General features: G+C 56.3%; 1 protein-coding gene across 3 annotated transcripts in view; it reads right to left on the bottom strand.

Annotated features, from left to right (window-relative positions):
- Nucleotides 1-15,582, bottom strand: part of TNFRSF1B (TNF receptor superfamily member 1B) — a 37,662-nt gene extending 22,080 nt beyond the window's left edge. For all 3 annotated transcript variants that reach the window (XM_024125577.3, XM_028483998.2, XM_024125579.3), the window contains exon 1: nt 15,440-15,582. In XM_024125577.3, the coding sequence (XP_023981345.1) occupies nt 15,440-15,517 (78 nt within the window). In that variant the 5' untranslated portion in view covers nt 15,518-15,582. The remainder of the gene's footprint in view (nt 1-15,439) is intronic.
- Nucleotides 15,583-23,632: the final 8,050 nt, after the last annotated feature.

The following is a 23,632-nucleotide window of genomic DNA, read 5'->3' as shown; positions in this document are numbered from 1 at the left end:
TGGATGGATGGATGGATGGATGGGTGAAGATAGATAAAGAGAGGGAGAGAGGATGATAGATGAAAGGAAGGAGGGAGGGAGAGGGAAGGAGGGAAGGAAGGAGAGAAGGAAGGACCCACCTAATATCCAATTTGTGAGGCACATCTGATTGTGCCCATTTCCCAGACGGGGAAATAGAGATGGAAAGAAGCCAACCCACCTCCTGGGGTTTCCCAAAGGCCATGCCAGGGCCTGGCTGGTGGCAGGCTGAGTGATGCCTGTGCACAAGGGGCCGAAAGGGCCCATTGCTCATCCACGACAGGCCTCAGAGCTGCTTCACATCGGAGTCTGCAGCTCCATTTCCTCTACATCCCAGGAGTGACAGTACGTGTTGGACCCACCATCGGATAGACTCCTCACCAATATTTCACAGATGGTTGAGAGGTGAAGCGATGCACCCAAGGCTACACCAGAAGAGCCACACCCCCGACGACCCTATCCTGCCTCCCTTCTCTTGTGGGCCCAAGCTTCCCTTCCCCTCGACACAGACCCAGGACCCCAAGTGCCTCCCAAACTCAGCACCCTCTCCCACCATGTGGCCTCCATCACTCCTCCAGGTTCTCAGCTTTGGCCCTTCGGAGAGGAAAGGAAAAGACAGGATATTCATTAGGCACCAACTATCTGCCAGGCCAGGCTGCAAGCACTTTATAGAATCCCACTCCTACCCCCCAGAAGCAGGCGGGCATGTGCGCACTTCACAGCTCAGGGAGATCAAGTCATTTGTCTGAGGTCTGGGAGGGAAGAGGTGGAGTTGGGATGTGACTCTTGCTCTGGTCCCACTGGAGAAGTCTTTGCTCCCCTCCTCAGGACAGCTAAAGGGGCCAGCTCCTGGTATCCCCCCTCGGCCCTGAGTCACCGCCGTGCCACCAGCCCCCCGTTCATCCACCTCCACGCTGAGCGGAGCCTGGGGAGCTGGCTCACACGGGCACACGCGCCCTCTCCCTCCCTCCCTCCCTCCCTCCCTCCCTCCCTCCCTCCCTCCCTCTCTCTCTCTCTCTCTCTCTGTCCCACACACACACACACACACACACACACACACACACACACACACACCAGTGCAAGGCACACACCAGTGCAAGGGACCTCTCTCAGCCTCAGGCCAACATCCTCTGACCTCAGCTCTGACCTGGTTTCCCAGGTAACCACGCAGGAATCTCAGAAGAGCCCATCTCCTGCAGAGGGCAGGGACATCCAGCACCTGAGGCCCTGCCCTTCCCAGAACTGCTTGTGTCACGGGGCTCCTTGACCTGTCAGGAGCTGGCAGCTCCTCAGCAAGCAGGAGCGGGGTCAACAAAGGCTCAAAGGTAGGAGCCTGTGAACAGGGAGGGTTGGCCCAGCTGATCTGCAGCTGTGTCAAGTGCTGGAGGGACACATGGGAGCCAGTGACCAGGAAACACGGCCCAGAAGTGGGGGTGGGACTGAGGCACAGCAGCTCAGGGCTGGCAGGAACTTTAGAGATTATCTCAGATGACCTCCCATTTAGTGGAGGTGGAGAAAGACAGGGGCAAAGGTGGAAACGTTCGTTCACTCATTCAACAAACATGAAGGTGCCGGGCACACTCAGCATCAAACGTAAGCAAGTCCCTGCCCAGGAAGCTGGGCTCTAGCTGGGGAGACACAGACACGCACCGTGGAAAATGGGAGGTGGTAGCAGGAGCTAAGGAAAAGGGAAAAGCCAGGTGGGGCCAGAAGCCCCAGGGAGGATGTGCTCCGCGCGTTCCAGGCACAGCCAGGGGGCCAGGGCAGCGAGGCCAGGGTGGGTGAAGGTGAGGGAGAGGCTGAGGGCGCTAGGAGACAGAAACGGAAGCACCTTATCCTGAAAGTTTGCATCGTGCAGAGCTGTCCACACGCATTACTGTCTCTGATTCCTCATTCCAGTGCTGTGAGGTTGGTGCTATTATTATTCCCAAGTCACAGATGAGAAAACTGAGCCTCAGAGGTCTCCTCACCTCCAGCTCTGTGGTCCGTCCCCGCCCCAGGAAGACTGGATCTCAACCCTCCCTGCCCTGGGCCCACCCCAAAGGCCCTCCCTCCCCCACTCAGGCACTTCTTCTACTGTGGGCGGTAACTAGCTTCTCTGTGCCTCAGTTTCCTCATCTGTAAAGTGGTGGTGTGGCCTGGTTGGGGCTCTAAGCCCTTTCCAGCTCTGGCTTCTTAAGGATGGGCATCAAAAAGCTCAGCCCCCTCCCAAGACCTCAGGAGGATGGGGTGGGTGGGTGGCCCACCCACATGAGAGGTGGAAAAACTGAATGACCTAGGAGGTAGGGGCTGGGGTGCGAGGCAAGGCTGAGGGTGGCTGTGGGGCGGGGCTCCCCTGCCCCAGCTCTGCCCTCAAACGCTCTCCGAGGGTGAGGTCGACCTGAGCAGGTGTCCCCTGGGAGGGGGGGTGCTGGAGATGTCCATCCTCCCCGGTGTACGGACACCTGGCCTCACAGGAGGAGCACTGGACTCAGTTCAGAGGATCCGGATGCGTATGCTGGTCCTAGGGGACTTGGGGACATCACTTACTCTCTGAGCCTCAACACTGTCATCCGTAAAATAGTGACATAACACCTTGCCCGGCCTCCTCCTCCTCGGGTCATTGTAGGCGCAAAGGCGGGTGGGGGGGGATCTTAACTTGGGTCCGTCATCTTCTCCCAGACTCCCAGGGGACCCGGGGTGGGGGGCTCTAAGGGTCTGCAAAGGCCCTGACACACACATGTGGACTTGTGTCGGATGGAATATTAGAACCGGGCTCTCTCTGCCTTGGTTTCAGCTAAGAACAGGCAAGGCGAGGACAAGTTGCTGGGAGCAGGCGGCCCAGTTTTGGTGAGGCGCTAGGTGGCCCATGCGGGCCTTGCGATGCAGGGGGTTTCCCTCCCTCCTCGAGAGCAAGTCTGGGAAAGCTGACCTGTGACCCTTGGAGTTGTGGAGTCACCCTCAGGCTGACCCCAGGCCCAGTCCTCAAGAAGCCCAAGGTCAGGAGACGGCAGTAGGCCAGCTGCAGGGACAGTGGAGGGGGCCTCGTTAAGACAGAGGGAGGAGGGGACGCCTGCAGGCCAGATGTGGGCTTTCTAGGGTGGTGGCCTTGGGTGGTCTCCAAGGGACTTTACTCAAGCGGAACACCTGGAGGGGGGAGGGGACCCCAAAATAAAGAGTCTGGGTGAGTGACCAAAACCCAGCAGCCAGGGGTCCATTAAGTGGCCAGAGGACACAGTGTCCAGGATAAGGGACAGGGAGGTGGCTGTGAGTCCCTGAAAGAAGGTGAGCCTCAGAGGCCGGCAGGGGGCAAAGCCAGAGCAGGACCAGACTTACCTGGTGGGTCAGGCATGAATTTTCCCCGCCCTCTACTCCCCCCTTTCTCACGCCTCCCCACTCTCACCCTGGAGGAGCAGAAACCACAGCTAGCAGCCAGGGCAGGAGGAGAGAGACTAGGTCAAGGTGGGCACTGCACGGGGGCCCGCCCGGCGAGCTGCAGGGCCAGGCACCAGGCAAGACCCTCTGATCGTGGAGTCTGAGTCAGCGCACTTTCTCGGGGAATTGGGCAACCCCGCGCCAGCTGACTTCCTGCCTCCCTGCTCCCCGACCAGGACCCTGCATGCACCCCAAGGTGGGGGCCCTCACTCCCTTCTCCTGTTTATAAATAGACTGCGAGAGGGGAAGGCAAAGAAGGACAGGCCTGGGGCAGGAGGAGGAAGTGGCCTCCACCCAGACAGTGTCCTCTGAAAGCACTGAAGCTGTGGAGCCCTCTGCCCTTCCTGCCAGCACTGACGAAGCACTGCGGGGGTCTCCAGGGCCTTTTGATTTTCTGGAGACCCCCATCACCCCCCACTTAGATTGCCAGTACCCTTGGGAAGGCGTCCCACTCCCAGCCTCCCCCAGGAGCACCCCTGGGCAGGGTGAGAGCAGGAAGGGGACGTGGGGGGAAGAAGGCCACGGGGGGAAGCTTCAGGCTTGAGGAGTACACACGCCCCACAAAACTTCTCTTTTCACAGAGTGGGAGAGACAGAGACCGTTCAGAGCCAGGAGGGGCACCTATGGTGTGCAGACAGTGCTGAGCACGCTCACGTGCATTCTCTTGTTTCATCTCTGCACCGACGCAATGAGCTCAGCATCACCCCATTCTAGAGATGCAGAAACAGAGGCTTCCGGAGATTCGATACCATGTCCAGGGCCACGTAGCCAGCAAGCGGCAGAACTAGTCCCAGCTACATCTCCCTCAGTGTCCTCAGACAGTCTTATACCCCGTGATCTTCTCTTGCTCCCTCATTTCACAGAGGAGAGGCCCAGAGAGGGAGAGTGACTCCCCGGAGAACACACAGTGAGCAAGGTGTGGGCGGGTTCAATGACTCTCCCAGGCCAAAGGGTCTCCAGGATGCCAGGGACAGACACTGCAGCCGTGGAGCAGAGCACAGGCGTCTGCCCAAGGACCCAGGGAGGGAAACCGGCTTCAACCAATAGAGAAACCACATCATTTCCATGGCAGGTCCCTGGGGCCCTGGTATATGGTGAGAGACAGCAGAACCACCTGGGCTTCAATCTTAGGGGGTTCTCGGGAGTCCCGTAGACTTCGGGGTGCAGCTGACACGGCGATGACGCCAGAGCCATGCAGTGGAGGCTGATCTGCCATCACGGAGAGAAGCGGCATCTACGTCAGGAGGACCGACCACATCACAGGCGGCGGCCAAGGGTGACACATCCCACTCCCGGCCTGCTGCCTGTGATGTCGCTTTAGAAGTGAGCTGGGGGAGGACAGGAAGCCCGGGCTGGTATCCGGTTCTTGGGGTCAGGCTTTGTGCTAAGCACCGGGGTACAAAGATACCGGGGCGTGGTCCTTGCCCTCAAGGAACCCTCGGTCTAGTTGCAGAAAACACCCCAACCCTTTCCATCCCCTCCCAACACACACACCCCAGGCCCAGCCGCCACCTACAACCTCCTCACTCTTGGTCCCCAGGCTTCCCAGGCAGACCTGAAGCCACCTTCCTACACCAAGTCTGTCCTGAGCGCAACGTCCTCAGCCTGGGGCCCGGGGGCCGCTGCCTGGGCCCTGCCAGCACCTGGCACTCAGTCTTCACCTCGCCCTGCATCACCCCTCTGCCCAAACACCCTGCCCTCCCCTCTTGCAGGGCTAACTCTTCGGCTTCCTTCAAGAGTCCTCTCCACTATCATCTCAAGGAAACCTTCTCCGGGCCCGCAGATGTGGTCAGAGGTCCCCCCTGAGGCCTCCAGCGACACCCGGGTATATCTCTCTAATTCACGGACCACCTTTTGGTTAATCGTTTGCTTCCCTGTGTCTCCCCGTCTGCACCCTCTACGTGAGCTCTGAACCAGACACCCGGGTTTCGGTCCCAGCTCCGCCACTCACCAGCCTCAGTTTTGCCATCTCTGAAACGGGGACAAAAGCAGTGCCCACCTCACGGGGCTGTTATGATTCACTGGGCCAAGGCGTGTGGGGCGCTCAGCGCCATGCCCAGCAGCAGCAAGAGCTGAGCGTTAGTCGTTGGGTTTTTATTACTCATGGCTCTACACCCAGCCCAGCGCACAGCCCACAGCGGGTACCTAATAGATGCTGAATTGTTTAACAGAAGCAAAGGTTTCATTTCCAATTAGTTGAAATGAGCTGGGGCTAGCAGGAGAACTGGGCAGGAAATGGGCTTATAGAGAGACAGGGTGGCGTCCCCAGAATAGCAGAGCCCCTCATGGCCACTGCAACCACCGTGACTTCTGGGTGGTAGTTTAAGCACAGAGTTCGGAAGGGGCTGTCTGGGGTGGAATCTTGGCTCTGCCTCTAGTGAGCTGAGAGCCTGAGCCCAAAGCTTAACCTCTGTGCCTCGAATGCTTCTCCTATCAAATGGGGATGATAAGGGTACACCTTTCCCAGGTGGCCTTGAGGACAGAAGGCACTCGGGGCATGTAATGCCTTAGACCCATGCCTGGCACCCACGAAGCACCCCCTGGACGTCAGTCCTCGCTCAGGGTTTGCTGCACTCTCCCAGACCCCAAAGGGAAGTGACAGAGGGGGGCCCTTTTATCCCCACCTCACCACTGAGAGGAAAACCAAAGCCCAGGGAGAAGGTCCCAAGGTCCTGGCAGCAGAGGCAGGCAGGCCCCCGGGAATCCTGCCCCTCTGCCCATGGGGGGCTCATCACATTTCATGCCTGAGATGCAAAGGTCAGCCCTGCCCAGCCTCAGGTCCACCCCAGCAGCGGCCAGGGTGAGCGAAGCCGGGTTCACCCTGGGGCTGACCAAGAGAACTCCAGGAACACACGAGGGTGACACTGTCCATGGTCAGGTCGCAGGGACAGGGCTGAGGCCACGGGCGCCTCATGTTGCAGGATGGGGTGGAGAGGGACGGCTCCCCTTTCTCCCGAGTGTCTCTGTCCCCACCCTAGGTCTTTGGTCCAGCCCAAAGCCCACCTCCTCCTCCCTGAAGCCTTTGATCCTTCCTTCCTGTTCTGCTACTAACCTCTCAGCCCAGAGCTCTCGCCTAAACTATTGCAACACTCTATCCACCTCATCTGTCCTTCCCACTGAGGCCCGAGTGATCTTCCTAATACACCCTCTGCTCTGGTCACTCCCTCACTCAAAAACTATCAGTGGCTCCCCGCTGCCTCAACTCCTGATACGAAGTGAGTGTGGTAGCCGAAAGCATGGTCACTGGAAAAAAGATGCCTAGCTTTGAATCCAGACTCCCCTCTTTTGGAGGGCAGCATCAAAGGAGTTTTGCTATTTTTTTTTTTTTTAAATAAATGAGGCTAAAAACCTCAGTCTTCTCATCTGCAGAATGGAACTGATAAGAGTATATACCTCATGGGACTGTTGTGAGGATTAAATGAGATAACACATGTAAAGTGCTTAGTAAACACTCCAAAAATTACAGTTGCGGGCTTCCCTGGTGGCTCAGTGGTTGAGAATCTGCCTGCCAATGCAGGGGACACGGGTTCGTGCCCCGGTCTGGTAAGGTCCCACATGCCGCGGAGCAACTAGGCCCATGAGCCACAACTACTGAGCCTGCGCGTCTGGAGCCTGTGCTCCGCAACAAGACAGGCCGCGATAGTGAGAGGCCCGTGCACCGCGATGAAGAGTGGCCCCCGCTCGCCGCAACTGGAGAAAGCCCTGGCACAGAAACGAAGACCCAACACAGCCAAAAATAAATAAATAAAATACTGAATACATAACTACTTAAAAAAAAAATCACAGTTGCTACAATGTTTTAATTTAATTTTTAAATTTTTTACTACTTCCAGAAACTGGTCCTAAACAGCCTATAGCCTCAAGTGCCATCGCCCCCCCTAACAGGCCTGTTGCTCCAGCTAGGATGGTCTAGCTACTATCCTCTGCTATTCCTACTCCTGGTATCCACTCAGCCCCATCCTGACCACCCTCCAGGGCTCAGCTTTTAAAAAGATCCTTGTGTGGTCACTGCGGGAAGAGGAATGTGGGGGACAGATCAGGAAGGTGTCAAAAGATGAGTGGGGTGACCAAGGGGCCAGGCCAGGAAGACACTGAAGCCATGGGGTGTTGGGGGAGGGGAGGGAGGACGGGGAATCATGCCATGAGGTGGGGGAGGGGCTCGAGAGAGCTAGGAGGACAGGACAGGAAGGAGCAGAATTGGGGGCTTTTGAATGCAGAGCAGGAGATGACAGGCTCACCAGGGACAAGCTGAACCTGGAGCCTCTGCGCGTGGCAGACAGAAGTGGGGCTCTGGGTCAGCAAGAGGGAGGACACGGAGGGGTGCCCAGGATGCTGGCGGCCGTCCCGGTAACTAAAGCCAAGTGCTGGGAGCCCTTCCCTAAGAGTCACTGTCAAGTCCAGACCCGGGCCTTGAGCTGGAGACCCACAGAGGCCGGAGCCGCAGGCCACCTCCTGCCCAAAGTCACTGACCCTCTCTATCCCCTTCCCCCTCCCCCTTGTCTAACACTCAGGCTGGGCCAGGTCTCTGCTGAGCTCCACTTCCAGCTGGGCCAGCTGAGGGTCAGAGAGGAGAAGGGAACGGGCCAAGCCCTCCCGAGCTGGAGGCTGAGCCAGGGCTGGGCCCGGGACCCTCACTCCCAGCCCCACGCTCTTGTCCCTTCCGCAGCCTCTGGCATCTCTCCCGAATGGCACTGGAGAAGGCTCTCCACGGACAGTCCGGCGGATGCCCATCCCGAGCCCCCTGCCCCCAATCCCTCCCCGTGCTGCTCTCACCCTCAGGCCCGCTCAGTTCCCCGAGAATGTGGCCAAATCAGCCACACCCACTGCAGGGCCCAGTGGAAACAGACAGGTGGGCCCCTGTCTGGACAGCAGAGGAAAACAAAAGCCCCTGGGGATTTCCTCCAGTCAAAGCACTGCATCAATCCGGGGTCCCAGCTCCAAAGCCAGGGGCAGAGCAGTGGTTTGCTGGCCAAAGGGATCCAGCCGTGTCCCTCGACGTCACCCCGCACTGCCAGGTGTCCCCACGCGTGCCCACTCAGTACCTGCTACCAAGAACGGGAGGGCGGCTGGCCAGCCTGGGGCCTGGGAGATGGGCTCTGCAGCCTTGCGAGCCGGCTAACAGGTCTTGTTCTAGTAACAAAATGGATAGTCTTGCGACCCTCAACCTCCGCAGGTGACACCTGAGATGCAGCCTGTTCCAACCTCTCCTCTTCTGCAAAGAGGACATGGAGGCTGAGAGCTAGGGCGCTGTGTCACGGTCAACAGGCCACCAGGGCAGAGACAGACCAGAGCTGGAGTCTGGGGTCTCCTGGACAGCTGCCCCGCCCCCCGACTCCCCCCAGCACTGCTCACACCTGGGGCAGATGGAAATCGACTCCTTCAAACCCCCGTCGGTGAACAGACACTCTCTCTTCCTGGGCTCGTACCTCGAGTGCCCCAAACCACAGTGATGTCACCACCACCTGGGACCTCATGACATGACACGATGGAAAATGACCGTGGGCCCCAGAGTCCCAGCCCCACAGTCAACATCTCAGCGGAGGGGCACAAACACCCAAAGCCCTGGGACTCAGAACCAGGGGGCCAGCTGTGAGTCCATCACAGGTGACAAAGCCTTCTTCAAGGAACCCCCCCCTCCGCACTCAAGGCTTCCCCGAACCTGTGGGATCCCAGGCGGCAGGCCCCGCAGTGATGCCCACAGCACGGACTTTCCCGTGGTTTGGTGCCCCAAAGGGTCTGGCTTCTGAACTTTAAGAGGGGCTAATTAGGTAGTAAGGGGCAGGGAGGCGGGAAACCCGTGAAGCCTGTTCTGTCTGAGGGTTGTGCATCTTGTCTTGGATGCAAGCTAACCAGCAGCCAGGAATTCTTGATGCTACTGCGGCCTGAGTCAAGGAAATCATTCCAGCTAAAACAAGTGGGACTGAGGTCAGCAAGAAGAGAGACTGGGAATCAAAGATATTAATGGTGGGGAGTGGTGGACTCTCCTTCCTGGGAAAACTCTTAGACCACCCCCTCACCCCCAGTCTGTGGCCTCCATCAAGCACAGGCAACACTGATACTTCCCCAACATTCCAAGAGAGTGTTAGGATCAGTGCTGTTAGGTTTTATAGATAGGGGTGCTTAGGCCCAGAGAGGTTAAGTAACCCGAGCGAGGTCACACAGTGAGCCGGTGACCACAGTGTACAGATGGGAACTCTGGTCTCTTGGGCCCCAGGCCAGTGCTCCTTCCTCAGGGTCCTGCTGTCTCGGAAATCACTTGGAGGCTGGGGGATGGACAGCATGACCTCAGAAGAGCCTTCATAAAGCTTCCCCTTTTCAGGGTTACAGGTAAATACAACCTTCCGGATCACGGAGGTCAGAGATGGAAGAGATTTTAAAGACAGCCTGGAATCAGCCCATGCCCATCTTGCAGGTGGGAAAGTCGAGGCCTTCTGCATCCCCTTCACAGAGAGGTCATGAGACTCCTCTATTCTATGCCACATGTGCCCCCTGCTCACCCTCAAATGAGATCCAGCACCTGTCACTCACTGAAAGGAGCTGGGAGGGGGAGGGGAAGATTTCCTGACCCCGCGGCCTGTGCCACATGCCAGGTTCCTAAGGCCAGGCAGTTGGGTAGGTGGTGTGAGAGGCCCTAGGAAGCGGGCTCTGGAGCAGGAAGCACAGCCAGGAGAAGGCGGGCAGGAGGGAAACTGTTCTCAGGGATGTTGGGCAGGAGCTCTGCACAAATGGAGGTCTGCCACCCCTACCTCGGAGCCCTGCGGCTCAGAGACAGGGAATCTGACTCCACGGTGACTCCCAGGCCCTGCGAAGCCACAGATGCTCAAATAGCCACCAATGGGCTGCACAGCATATAAAGCACTTTTAATCCTGACAACCAGCCAGTGAGGTGAAGGATCATTTCTATTTTACAGATGGGAACACAGAGGCAGGCTCCCAGAGATGGAAAGACTTGTCAAGGTCACACAGTATATAAACAGCAAAGTAAGAAGTGAGCCAAGGTCTGTCCAGTTCTGAGGCCAGAGCGTTTCTTCTAAGTCATCAATATTGCTGCCCTGGGGCCTGGCAGGTGTCCAGAAGCGGGAGCCACAGCAACTCCACTTTGTTCCTGTTTCCCTTGGCAGCACCCTTCTCTCCACCGTAACCCCTGGCTTCCCTCGCTGCCTGCTTCTGGGCAAGTCACATGCTTCCTGGGCTCCTGAGTCACTGCCAGCGGGTGGCCCTGTCACGAGCCGGGAGGGGGATGTGGGCGGGTGAGCACTTTGGGGAGAGCACCGCTAGCCTCAGCAGACTCAACACGGCAGAGGAAGAACCCAGAGACATATCCCAGAGAGACTGAGACGAACTGGAGCCCAGCCCTGCACCACCGGCTTTCCAAACTCTCCTGTCTCATCCATAAAACAGGGTCATTACGGGGCTTCCCTGGTGGCGCAGTGGTTGAGGGTCCGCCTGCCGATGCAGGGGACGCGGGTTCGTGCCCCGGTCCGGGAAGATCCCACATGCCGCGGAGCGGCTGGGCCCGTGAGCCACGGCCGCTGAGCCTGCGCGTCCGGAGCCTGTGCTCCGCAACGGGAGAGGCCACAGCAGTCAGAGGCCCGCGTACCGCAAAAACAAACAAACAAAAAAACAGGGTCATTATGAAGGTCAGATGAATATTTTCGGACATTAATTCAATATTTTTTAGCACCCACTACATGCCAGGCACCGTTCTAAGCCAACGGTTCTCAACTGAGGCAATTCCCCCCAGGGGACGTTTTGCAGCATCTGGAGACAGTTTTAACTGTCACAACTGAAGGACAAGTGCTGCTGGCATCTAGTGGGTTGAGGCCAGGGATGCTGCTAAACATCCTACAACTCACAGGACAACTCCCACGGCAACCATATGGCCCGAGTGTCAAGAGAACTGAGAACGAGAAATCCTCTTCTAGGCTATGACCAAGTGAACAAGTCCCTGCCCTCACCATACTTAACACTCTAGTAGAAAGACACAATGCAAGTGAAAGAAATACAACAGGCCATGAGTGTTACATAGGAAAACAAAGCAGGTCAGGGGAGTGAGAGTACCTGGTGGGGAGCTTTTATAGGTAGGATGGCCAGAGAAGGCATTCCTGAGAATTCCTTTCAGCAAAAGGAAGTGCAGGAAAGAGACCAGAGGATATCAGCGGGAGGAGCATTCAAGGTAAAGGGGAAGTGCAAAGGCCCTGAGGCAGGGGTGTGTGTGGCATGTCTGAGCAACAGAAAAGCAGCCCACATGGCATAAACCTGAGAACTAAGTTGATGTGTAGAGCTGAATGAAACACACACACAAACACCCCACGGATGGCATCAAAACTCTCCCCCTCCAACCTTCTTGGCTACTTCTCCAGGAGCCACTAGGCCAAACCCAGGACCACAGTGAGGGCCACATCCTCGGTCAGCAAACAGGTTCCCCTCTGGCATATCAGACAGGGGACAAAGAGACATCCCGGCACAGCAGGTACCCTGGATCACCCATCTCCACCAAAGGCTAATGTCCCCAGGCCAAGCTAGGAGTCCCCAACCTCTCCCCTAACTCGAGCTGGCCCCAGGCTCCTAGGTATCGAGGCCCCTCAGCCTCAGGCCAACCCAGCAGGTAGAGATCCCCTCAGCCCCCTCCCAGCAACAACAGAAAGCCAGACAGCTGGAGCCCTGCCCATCCCCATTTGGTGAGCACCAAATGCTCACCTATCCTGCCAGCTGTACTGGCATTTGTTTGTTGAAGGAATGGATGACTAGATGAATGAATGATGCATTCCACACCAGCCAGCAAATACAGCTTTTAAAGCAGGCAAAAACCCTGTAGGCAAAGTGATTCTGCCACACCTGCAGAGGCTCAGGTCTCCCTGGGGCTCTTTCTACAGCTTGATCTATTACATCTGACACAACTGAGTATCCACTGCGTGCCAGGGACCCGGGTGGGGGCAGAATGGGGATACAGGCATGGGGAGGGTAGAGTAAGAAGAGCTTTGGAATCAGGCAGACCTGCATGCAAACCTCCCCACCCGCTACCCTCCAGTTCTATAATCCTGGGAAATGCCATAACTTCTCTGAGCCTCAGCTTCCACATCTCTAAATGGGAACGCCACCTTTTAAGAGTTGCTACAAGGAAGGTTTCAGCAAGGTTCTGCAGTTAAATCCTAAGCATGCTGCCTGGCACTTAGTAGGCATTCAAACAACATGTGCTATTGTGGTGCTAATAATAAGGAGGAAGACCCCACAGTACCTGCCCTCAAGAAACTTTCCATCTATTGAGGTGGATAAAACACAACCAGATTAAAAAGCAGAACGTAGTCTGTCCTAGAGAGGGATGAAGGGCTGGGAGTTCAAAGAGCAGAGGATCAAATCCAACTGGGAGGGGCTTCCCTGGTGGCGCAGTGGTTAAGAATCCGCCCGCCAATGCAGGGGACACGAGTTCGAGCCCTGGCCCGGGAGGATCCCACATGCCGCGGAGCAACTAAGCCCGTGCGCCACAACTACTAAGCCTGTGCCCTAGGGCCCGAGAGCCACAACTACTGAGCCCGCATGCCACAACTACTGCAGCCCGCGTGCCTAGAGCCCGTGCTCTGCAACAAGAGAAGCCACCACGATGAGAAGCCCACGCACCGCAATGAAGAGCAGCCCCCGCTCGCCGCAACTAGAGAAAAGCCCGCGCGCAGCAACAAAGACCCGATGCAGCCAAAAAAATAAATAAAATTTTTAGAAAATAAATTTTTAAAAAATCCAACTGGGAGAGTGAGGAAAGGCTTTGGGGTGTGGGGTGGGGGGAAACGTGCAAAAGACCCTGAAGGATGGGGGAAAGGGTGCACCATGGAGAGAGACAGCGTGGAGCACGGAGATACACAATGGCCGTGTTTCATGGGCTATGGGGTACGATGCAGAGAGGTGGCAGGAAACACCCGGAGACCTCACTCGCTCTGGCCTGGGACACCTGGGGGAGTTTCTGCCTTGGCCACTGGGAGCCTTTTGCTTCCCAGGCACGGAGAGAGGCACTCCAATTTGAGGAGGGTGCCACCAAGGAGGATCAGTGGGAGAGGGGGCAGGGGCCAGGGGACCAGCTAAAAGGCTCTGAAGACAATCCCGGAGGAGGGAACCTGAGCTGATACAGGAGCTGGTCACACGGGAGGGAAGTGAGAGACTCAGGAAAACCCCTCAAGCAACTCCAAGACTAGGGGCTGCTGTCCTGCAGAGAAGCCCTGTGCCTCCCCCCCACAGGGGCTCGTATGTCCCCAGGTTCGCTGAGGCACAGTGATGCCCCTAGTCTTGGCACGCTGCAGTCAGGCTGGGGACCAGAGCCATCAGCATCCACACTTGGGTCTCAGACCTGGGACTCTCCTGACCTCCTCTGTTTACAGAACAACCTCTGGGGCAGCGCACCCAGGTCCCACCCTGGCACCAACTGTGAATGAGTCAATTCTGGTCTGACCACCTCCATCCTCTGCCCTTGAGAACTGGACTCTAAAGGTGTCTTTAGCCTTGGCCAGTGAGTCACCTCACATGAGTCAATGCCACCTCCCACCTTCTTCCCTGGTCGAGATATCCAGATGGGTCGGCACACACCCATCCATCAGGGTAAGATCATGAGGAAAGGATGAAGGCACACCTCCTCCCTAGCCAAGAGGGGAAAGGAAGAGGTGTCCCTTTTGAAGAAAGAGAGCCCCCCATGCCCTTCCATGAAACACAAGGAGCTTGCTGAGCCTCAGTTTTCCTTCTCTGCAAAATGGGGCTATTCTTTTTTAAAATTTATTTAGTTATGTGTTTGTTTGTTTTGGGCTGCGTTGGGTCTTTGTTGCTGCGCGCAGCCTTTCTCTAGTTGCGGTGAGCGGGGACTACTCTTTGCTGCGGGCTTCTCATTGCGGTGGCTTCCCTTGCTGTGGAGCACAGACTCTAGGCGCGCAGGCTTCAGTAGTTGTGGCTCGCGAGCTCTAGGGCGCAGGCTTAGTAGTTGTGGCGCACCGGCTTAGTTGCTCCGCGGCATGTGGGATCTTCCCGGACCAGGGCTCGAACCCGTGTCCCCTGCATTGGCAGGCGGATTCTTAACCACTGTGCCACCAGGGAAGTCCAAAATGGGACTATTCTGTCTTACCAGACCATGGAGACAGCCGCAAGAGGCAAAGGTGGAACAATCCTCTGTACACTCTCCCTTGCTATTGTGGTGGGTGCAGTTAGTGCTGAATAACAGCTCTGGGGTCTCTGCTCTCTCCATTTTCCTGGAGCCCCTTAGACATCATGTTTGTCTTGATAACCAGCCCAGAAGTCCTCCTTCACCCCTGTCGCCCAGAGCTCAGGCACAGATCCTTGGGGAGGTCAGCCCAGGGGAAACTGAGGGCACTGTCTCCCTCCCCATCACCCCAGAGTCCACAGACGGCAGGCTCTGAAGTGGCCACTGGACACTCCGGGTGGGTCCTGGGGAAGGGGTCTGGGCAAAGGGCACGGAAGACAGTCCACAGTCTGACTGTGCCCTTATTAGGTGCTTACTGCACACCTGGCCCTGTTCTTTTACACACGCAGCCCCAGTATTTCTAAGAAAGAGGAAAACCGTAGCCCAGAAGGGGAGGAAGTCTTCTGAAGAAGGTGCCGGGCATCGGTAGTGGGGACAGCGCCCCAGTACAGATCACCGCCTACCCCCACCCCCAAGTCACCCCGGAGAGGCCAGGGGTCGCAGGGATAACGGAAGTTGGGGTCCACAGTCTGGCTGGGATCTGCCCAGGGCCCGCTGGCCGGCCACCGACGGCGGAGGGACCAAGGTGCGACTCCGGGTCGCGGTGGCCAGAGTTTCGGCCCCGGGCGCACATGTGCCAAACCCGGGGTCCCCAGAGGGTCTCCAGCGGCGCGCGTCTGATCCGGTGTGGCGGGTGCGGCGCCTCCGTCGCCCCGAGCCCCCCACCCCTGTCACGGAGCCCCGGACGCCCCGGGGCGGGGGACGCGCGCCAGCCCGGGGGTGGATGGGATGGCGCCCCCCCCACCCCCAGACAGGGCCGCGCGAGTCACCTACCTGGGCGGGCACGGCGCGCCCTGCGGCCCAGAGCTGCAGTCCGACGGCCAGCGCGGCCCAGAAGGCGGTGGGCACCATGGGTGCGGGCGGCTCGGCGGGCCCCTTACGCCCTCGCGCCTCCGCTCCCTCTCCGCTGCCTCTGGCGCCTCCGACTGAAAGCGAAAGCCGGCGCGCTGCCGGAGAGAGGCCGGGGGGCGGGGCGGGGCGGGGACACACCTCCTCCCCGCCCCACACAGCCGGCCGCCCCGCCCCCAACCCCCTCTCTCACCCCAGCTCTGCCAGCCTAGCGCTGGGTCCATACCTCCATACCTCCAGCGCCAGCCACTCCCAGCCCTCCGAGACCCTCCAGCCTCCTTCTAACGTCCCCTCCCCTTCGAGTCACCCTTCCCAGCGGGGCTGGTGGGGTGGGAGAGGGGGCAGGAGACCCGCATTGGGGTCGGGCTGCCACCAGGCTTGCGGCTGCCCCGAGGTTTTGTCTCTCGACCTGCCCTGCGTCCACCTACCCCTCCCACCTCCTGCAGGTTCCCTACTCCCTTGGCGGTGGGACACGAATTTGGGAAAACATCCCACACAACTGACACTAGCTCACGGGCATTCTAAATTATTCCCTCATTAGACTTTATCTGACTTTAGAGCCAGGCCACCTGGGTCTGCATCTCTGCATTAACCTCACAGAGCTAGTATGAAGATTGAAAGTTATATAACACACATACTATAGTATATGTTATATATGTATGTAAACTTACAAAGTAAGTATATAAGTAACTTAATAAGCTCTGTATACATATTAGCTGTAATTACTGTTATTCACTTGTTCATTTATCCTTAAACATTCTTCATGCCCTCCTCAGAGTGAGCCGGAGCCTACCCTGACCTGCTTCTTGAGTCCCCTGTCCAGGTGGCTGACCAGTAAACAGAGGCTGGGACAGAAAGCTATAGGAGCCCAGAGTGGGGCTGGCCCAGGCCAAGGGCCGTGAGGGCTGGTTCCCCTGGAGTTGACATCTGAGCACCCACTCCAGCTGCCAGCTGCACCCCCTGTGCTTTGAGTGCCAACCCTAATACCAGGGCCAGCCCTGCGGGACCAGAACATATTCCCCCAGCCCTGGGAGACCTTGCCCCCAGCAGGGTGGCAGGATGGGAGGCTATTCTGTTCCCTCACTGCAGGCTGCCCCAAGCGAGGTCCGGGGACCCTTCCCCCCCAAATCTCCCCGGCTCTGGGCCACCAAACCCTGTGATGGAGACAGCAAGGATGATGCTTCTAGGTGCTGAGTGAGAAACTGGGAAGTGACCCTTGGCGGATGGAAAATCCCACCTCCTGATCAGGAGACTGGGAAATTACCTGGTTTCCACACGTTTCTAAGACATGGGCCATGCTAAGGGCGAGGCTAGCACAGCCCACAACCTGAACTCTGCAGAGAAGGTCAGACTCTAAAACTAGCATGAAGATTTCTTCTGGCCCTTACAAGTCTTGTCTGGGAGCAGTTTGGAGGAGTCCCTGATCCATAAGAGAGAGCCAAAGGCCAGGAGTGGGGTGTCACCTGGTGAAAACAGGAGCAAACAGTTCTCCATGGATGCCCCCTACACACCTCAAACCCAGTGGGCCCCACTGACTCACTGCCTCCAATGGCTCCCCGTCCCAGGGGGCGGCACCACCACCACCCAAACGTGGGGATCCTCCTGGGATCCCACCTTCCATCCCAGCTCCACCAACTGGACTCCAAGAGGTGGGTGACAGCCAAGGCAACAGGAAATCAAACCCTCCGTCTAGTGATTCTGTACAAGGTACTTAATACAGAGGAACTGGTTGTAAAGATGTTAGAGAAATTAAAAGAACAATTAGAGGAAAGGGAGACTAGTCTGAGATTAACAACTGCAAGAAGCCGCCACCACCTCCGGGGCCGGAAGTGGCGTTACCAAAGCCAGGAGCTGGGGCATCTGGGGGCATCTGGAACCATGACGGAGACAGAGCCACTGTTAGAGACACGTGTGAAGCAGAGAGGAGGAAAATATCCCGGCTTCTCCCTTCCTCCCACCCTACGATCTCCCACCAGTGACTCCCACTGACCAAACCTAAGACAGGAGCCACTTAGCAAAGGGACCTGGGAAATGTCGTTTGTTGGGGTCAGCCCACTGCAGTGGGGGGTGGGGTGGGGGGACAAGATGGCAGGGCCTGGAGCTGAGCGCAGGCAGATAACAGGCGAGGGTCTAAGGAGAAAGTCTCACTCCTTGTTACACTTGCTTGGGGGATCTATCTTTTCCCAGACTCTGCATGAAATCCTGCGTAGGTCCTAGAGCTTTTCCAGGCACTCTCAGGCAAGAAACAACCTTCTGGTCTACCAGATGAGAGTCCAGTGCTGCCCTGGGAACTCAATAGAGCTACAGTCTTTTCTCCAGGGTGGAGTTTCTCCCCTTCTCCCGCTGAACCCAGGCTGGATCCTCCCTGGGTGTGGGAGGACCCGGTGACTCCTCTCTTGACCTGCCGAGTGTGGTTGGGGAGAGGGTTTTGGAAGCAAAGGGCACAGTGTTTCACGGCAGCTAGAGCTGTCACCCCCCCCACACACACACACTGGGGCCTCTGGGAGGCAGTTTCTGGCTCATTCTCTCTCAGGGCACTTTTGCAGGTGTCTATGAGACCTTCTTGCTGATTCCTCTGACCATGGCTCCCCAGCACCAGGGATACCTGAGCCTCCTGCTGGCCATAGCTTACCATATCCCCCTTGAACCCTACATGAGTGGTGGTCCTCCAGGCTCCTCCTGCCCAGGGCTCCTCCCCATAGGAAGCACTATGGGTCAGAGATGACCCAAGGCCGGCTTCCTCCCCGGAGCCCACGGTTGCCCTTCACCCTCCACCTGGAGCAGCCCGGCTCACACCCATGCACCCCGTCTCACTTCAGCTCTGCTGCCTCAGGCCCATCCAGCCACAGGCTCCAACTCACATCACGACCTTTCTGGAGAGCCTGCTGGAGGCCAGCCCTGGGGTGCTGGGCGCTCAGTAGTGCACAAGCACTTGAGAGTCTCCCATCAGTCTTGTGGTCCCTAAACGCCTGCGATGTCAAGCCAGGGGATTCAGACACATAGTCAAAGAGCTCTGCTCATCTGGCTGCCTCTCACTGCTGGACTGTGTGGTCCTCAAGGGCAGATGGACTTGGCCATGGTCCCCTCCATTTCCCTGCTGACAAGGTGATACCCAGAGTCGGGGCTCAGTAGGGTTGAAGTGGATAAGGACTGCATACAGGACAAGTGGACACAGGAGGCAAGAAAGGGGCGAGGAAGTGAGTGAGCGAATGAAGGGCTGAGTGAATGTCAAGGTCAAGGCTCCAGAATCCAGTCCAGCTCAATCACTCCCAGACCCTATGCACTCTGCCAGGTCTCCCAGGCCATGCATCTCTTAGACCCCTAGTCCCATGACGCAGAAAAATCCCACTTGCTCCCTGGTAACGGGTAGCAGGCAGGCTTCCAGCGCACAGGACCATGGCCCTCTGGTCCCCAACTCAGGGGCTGCATGTACAGTTATCTGAACGCTGGGGCTCCCTGGAGGCTTTCCTCACTTCCCAGTGCAGCCCATAGCCCCCAGCCATCTCGCACACACCACCCCAGCAAGCTGATGCCCGTGCTTTACAAAAACTGGTGTAGAGGAGAGCTCAGCCGCGGCACGCATCGTGCACAAGAACAGCCAGCCTGTCCGCCAATATTTACTGAGCACCTACTATGTGCTGGGTGTTCTAGTGAACCGTTTGGAGGAATGGCTGTCCAGCATCAGCCAGCATCAGAATCATCTGGAAGTCCTGTTCAACATGCAGATTCCTGAGCCCCACTCCCACGTCTGTTGAGGGCCTGACAATCTGGCTTTTTAATGAGCCCCCAGGTGACTGACAGACACCTTTTGGGAAACAGGGTTTAGCTGCAACAGGTGCCGTGGCTGAGGGTGGTTCGGAAGGCATTGCTGTGGTCGCACGGGGAGGGGGAGTTTACACTGTGGGGGAGGTCTCAGAACCCGCCATCAAATCTTGTGACCTGGTCTCCAGGAGTTCCAGTGGGATCCTGTCTTGGGCAGCAGGACCCCCTCCCCAGCCCCACCCAGTTTGGCCCACAGCCTGAGCAAGCAGCCTTCTCTCTCATCCCACTGTCCTGCTTGTCTCAGCGTCCTGGTTGCTCTGGGTCAGCCCCTTGATGACTCATGTCCCAAAATCTCGAAAAGGAAGTAGCGCTGGGGTGAGCCACAGCTCTGCACCCGTCTCCTTCATCTGTCGAGGCCTCCCACCTGCCCTCCTGCCTACCCCAGGGCCATGTCTTGGGCTGAGCTGGCCATACCAAGCTGGGGGCAGGGGGTGCTGGACCAGGAAATACTCCCCAGCTCCCATCCCCATTTCCTTCCAAAGAAGGGGAGGGCAGCTCTCCCTCCCCGCAACCCTCAAAGAGGACCCCAGACAATTTGGGGAAGGTTGCCAAGAGAGCCTCCAGGCCTCCTCCTCCCTCCACTCCACTGAAACCTCCCTGTTCTGGGTTGTCTCTTCCCAGGAACCAATCCCCAAACCTGTCCCAAAGCTTCTGAAGACCCTTAGTTTCTAAGCCCAGCAAGTGGGCCCAGCTCAGACTCAGGGGAGTTCCCATCCTAGCCCCCTCCCTGTGTGAGGGCCGAGAACATCTAGAACATGAGGGCCCTGGATTAGATCGGGGAGGCAGGCTGCTTTCAGCCTAAATGCTAACCCTGCTCGGTGGTAGCTGCCTAGGGCTTCATGTTGAAAAGGATTCTGAACCTGTGTGTGGCCTCTGCAAGAAAGGATGCTTAACCAAGTAGCCAGGTGTGTGCTGGGTGGGGAAGGAGGCAGCCACAGCAGATCACCCGGCCTCTGCTGTCTCTGGACTAGGTCCAAGTGCCCCTCCTGTCCTGATGTTCAAGGATTCTGATGTCCATGAGATGTGGGGGGATGGGGATGGAGCTGGGCTGGGCTTGATTCTAAACCCCTGCCTTTAAGAGTACAGAGGGGGGACTTCCCTGGTGGTCCAGTTTAAGAATCCGCCTTCCAATGCAGGAGACGCGAGTTCCATCGCTGGTTGGGGAACTAAGATCCCACATGCCGCGGGGCAACTAAAGCCTGTGTGCCGCAACTACTGAGCCCGTGCGCCACAACTAGAGAGCCCGCATGCCGCAACTACAGAGCCCACATGCTCTGGAGCCCACACGCCGCAACGAAGACCCGACTAAGCCAAAAAAAACCCAAAAAACAAAACAGTACAAAGGGGACATATCTGTCCTGCAGGAATGACCACCTTTGATCCCACTCAGGGCCTTCCACGATGGGTAGTTCTCCATTTCATCCTACTGCAAACCACGCTGCTGCATTTTACACCCATCTGTTTTTTAACCTGACATTGTCCTTGTCTCAGTTTTTTTTTAATTAAAAAAAATCCAAAGCATACTATAAGAAACACCCATATTCCCACTACCCAGAAATGACCAATGTTAACAACTGGGGCTGCCCTCCTTCCTCTCTGACCTTCTATCCTCTCACTTGACACCTTTGTTCTGGCTGGTCCTGAACAGGCAAAGCACCTGGATCACCCATCCTCCAGACACCTGTGTGACTCCCCCCCTCACTTTGGTCCAGTCTGCTCAAACGCCGCCTCCTCAGAGATGCTTCTCTGACCCTCCTAACTAAAGTTACTTTTCTTCATAGCAGCTAGTATAAGTTCTCTATTTGTTTATTGTCTCTCTCTCCCATGATGGCAGGAACCTTGTCTGTTCTGTTCTCTGCTGTGTCCCCAACACCTAGAAAGCAGCACCGGCACTGATTCGATCTTTTTTTTTTTTTTTAATAGTAGGCTCTCGGTAAATTTTTGTTGAATTATTTTTTTGCTTCAAATTCTTCTCTAATTAAAATCAAAGTCCTTCTTGACCCCCAGCCCCTGGTCTAGTCCCTTGTCTTTCCCTCCAAAGGCAACTATTCCTCTGAGTCTGCCATGTTTCTCTCAAATCCGTTTTCTGCCTTTACATGGAAAGGAACGACAGGGAGTATTATTATACGCGTGCTTCTGTGTTTATATCAACATACCAGGCACGCTCTCCTGCCCCCTGGTTTTTCCCCCCCCCACCCCTCGGCTGTGTTTCTGAGAACTTTCCGTGTTGTTGAGTTCAGACCTGGTCCTGCCCCGCACGCCTGTCCTCCATTCCCCCCACCCCCTCGCCCTCCCCCCGCTTCTGTTTACCTGCTGCCCTGCGAATTGACTGTCAGGTGTTTGCACTTCTGGCCCCATGCACATTCTGGCACCTGTCTCCTGGAGCACGGGATTGAGAGCTTCTCTAGGTCGTAAACCTAGAAAGTAGCACTGCCAGGCTGTGGGGTTTACACATTTTCATTTTCACTAGGTCCTGCCAAATTCCTCTCCCAAGGGGCTGTACCCGTTCACACTCCCAGCAGTATGTGAGGAGTCTCCCTCCCGGGTGCCCACATCTGCAAGGACATTTAATCTTGTCAGCGGGTTTCTTTTGATAGCCCTTTATATTTTCAAAGGGCTTTCAATTCTCCTACCTCTTTCCAGCCTCACCAAGGTCCTGCCATGTTCCTTTCCTCTGAAGGATGAGTCTCCCCTCCCCCAACCCCCAACCCCCAGTCCCTCACCCCTCCACCCCAACCTTCATACCTACCCACCCCACCCTCCAAACCCCGCTCTCACTGACTCTCCTTCAGGCCCTGGAAGAGCCAAGAAGCAGCTGGTCCTTACTTTGTAAGTAAAGCCTCAAAGACAAGGAATGTCTGCTAGACACACTCTGGCCTCACGTTGAGTTCTCCACCCCATTACAAACTGGGCCACTCCCAGCCTGGGCAGGTAGCCAACCCCCTCGACTAGTCCCTCCTCCAGCCCCTCCCCCCTTTGGGTAAGTGATGCCTAGCTATTTTATAATTTGGTCACTGGTGTGAACGGAATCTTTTTTTGCATAACTTCGCTTGCTCTCAGGTACCTCGGGTTCAGTGAATCATACTCCTCAGATCCTGCCTTACAAGCCTCCTCTCTTGCTTTATTTTCCCCCCAACCCCTGCCTCCCCCCCCCCACAAACTCAATCCATGTGTCCTTGTAAAGCACGTGGTGGTATCTGTGGGTGTTCGCATCTCTCTGCAGTGGCACTGCCAGGTCTTGGAGTCATTGCGTACCTATTTCACCAGCCTTGCCAGTAATTTCTCCAGGACCGCAACGCCAGCCACGCCCCTTCCCACCAGCATGGTCACAGGGTTCCCCTTTCTTCACACTCTCCCCAAAACTCACCATTAGCCAACATTCTGATTTTGGCCAATTTGATGGGTATGGAGTGGAGCCCACCATTGTCTCATTTGCATTTCTCTGAATATTCGTGGGTTTGAGCACCTCTTCATTACTTAGTCATTTGGGTTTCCCCTTCTGTGAACTGCCTATTCATATCCTTTGACCATATTTCTATTATTTCCTGTCTTTTTCTTGTAGCTTTGCAATAATTCCTTGTATATTCTACATATTAATTCCTTGTCATTTTTAGGTATCACAAACACTTCCCCATTCTGTCATCTGTCTGGTATCTTGGTTTATAGTGTTCTTTGTTGACTCAAAAACAGAAAAAAAAACTTTAATTTTAATGTAGTTCAAATCCATAAATTTTTTGCCATTTTGTTCTTAGCCAAAAGGTCCTTCCTTACAGTGGGATGTAAAAATATTTCCCTATATTTTCTTTCATTAGCTTTATGATTTTACATCTCTCATCTAGGTTTTTAATACAACTGAATTATATGTGGTATATCAGATCTAGAGACCCAACTTCCTTTTTCTCCACAGAGTGAGTCAGTCTTTCCTATACCATTGGCAAAATAGTCCATCCTTTAATCGCTGATCAGAATTACATGGGTCTGTCGCTGAACGATTCCTTCTGTCCCATTCATTCTTGCTCCTCGGCTACTTCCACATATTTTTTATCGGTAGAACTTTGTAGAATGTTTAGTATCTGGTAAAGTGAATCTCCTTAGCCCCTTTTTGAAATTGACTGAATTCTATAGGTTCTTTATTCTTCCACACACATTTTTTTTTTTTTTTTTTTTTTTTTTTTTTGTGGTACGCGGGCCTCCCTCTGCTGCGGCCTCTCCCGTTGCGGAGCACAGGCTCCGGACGCGCAGGCCCAGCGGCCACGGCTCACGGGCCCAGCCGCCCCGCGGCACGTGGGATCCTCC

The sequence above is a fragment of the Physeter macrocephalus genome, unplaced genomic scaffold (genome assembly GCF_002837175.3).
Source record: "Physeter macrocephalus isolate SW-GA unplaced genomic scaffold, ASM283717v5 random_106, whole genome shotgun sequence".
NCBI classification, from domain to species: Eukaryota; Metazoa; Chordata; class Mammalia; order Artiodactyla; family Physeteridae; genus Physeter; species Physeter macrocephalus.
This window is presented reverse-complemented; position numbering and strand designations above follow the sequence as displayed.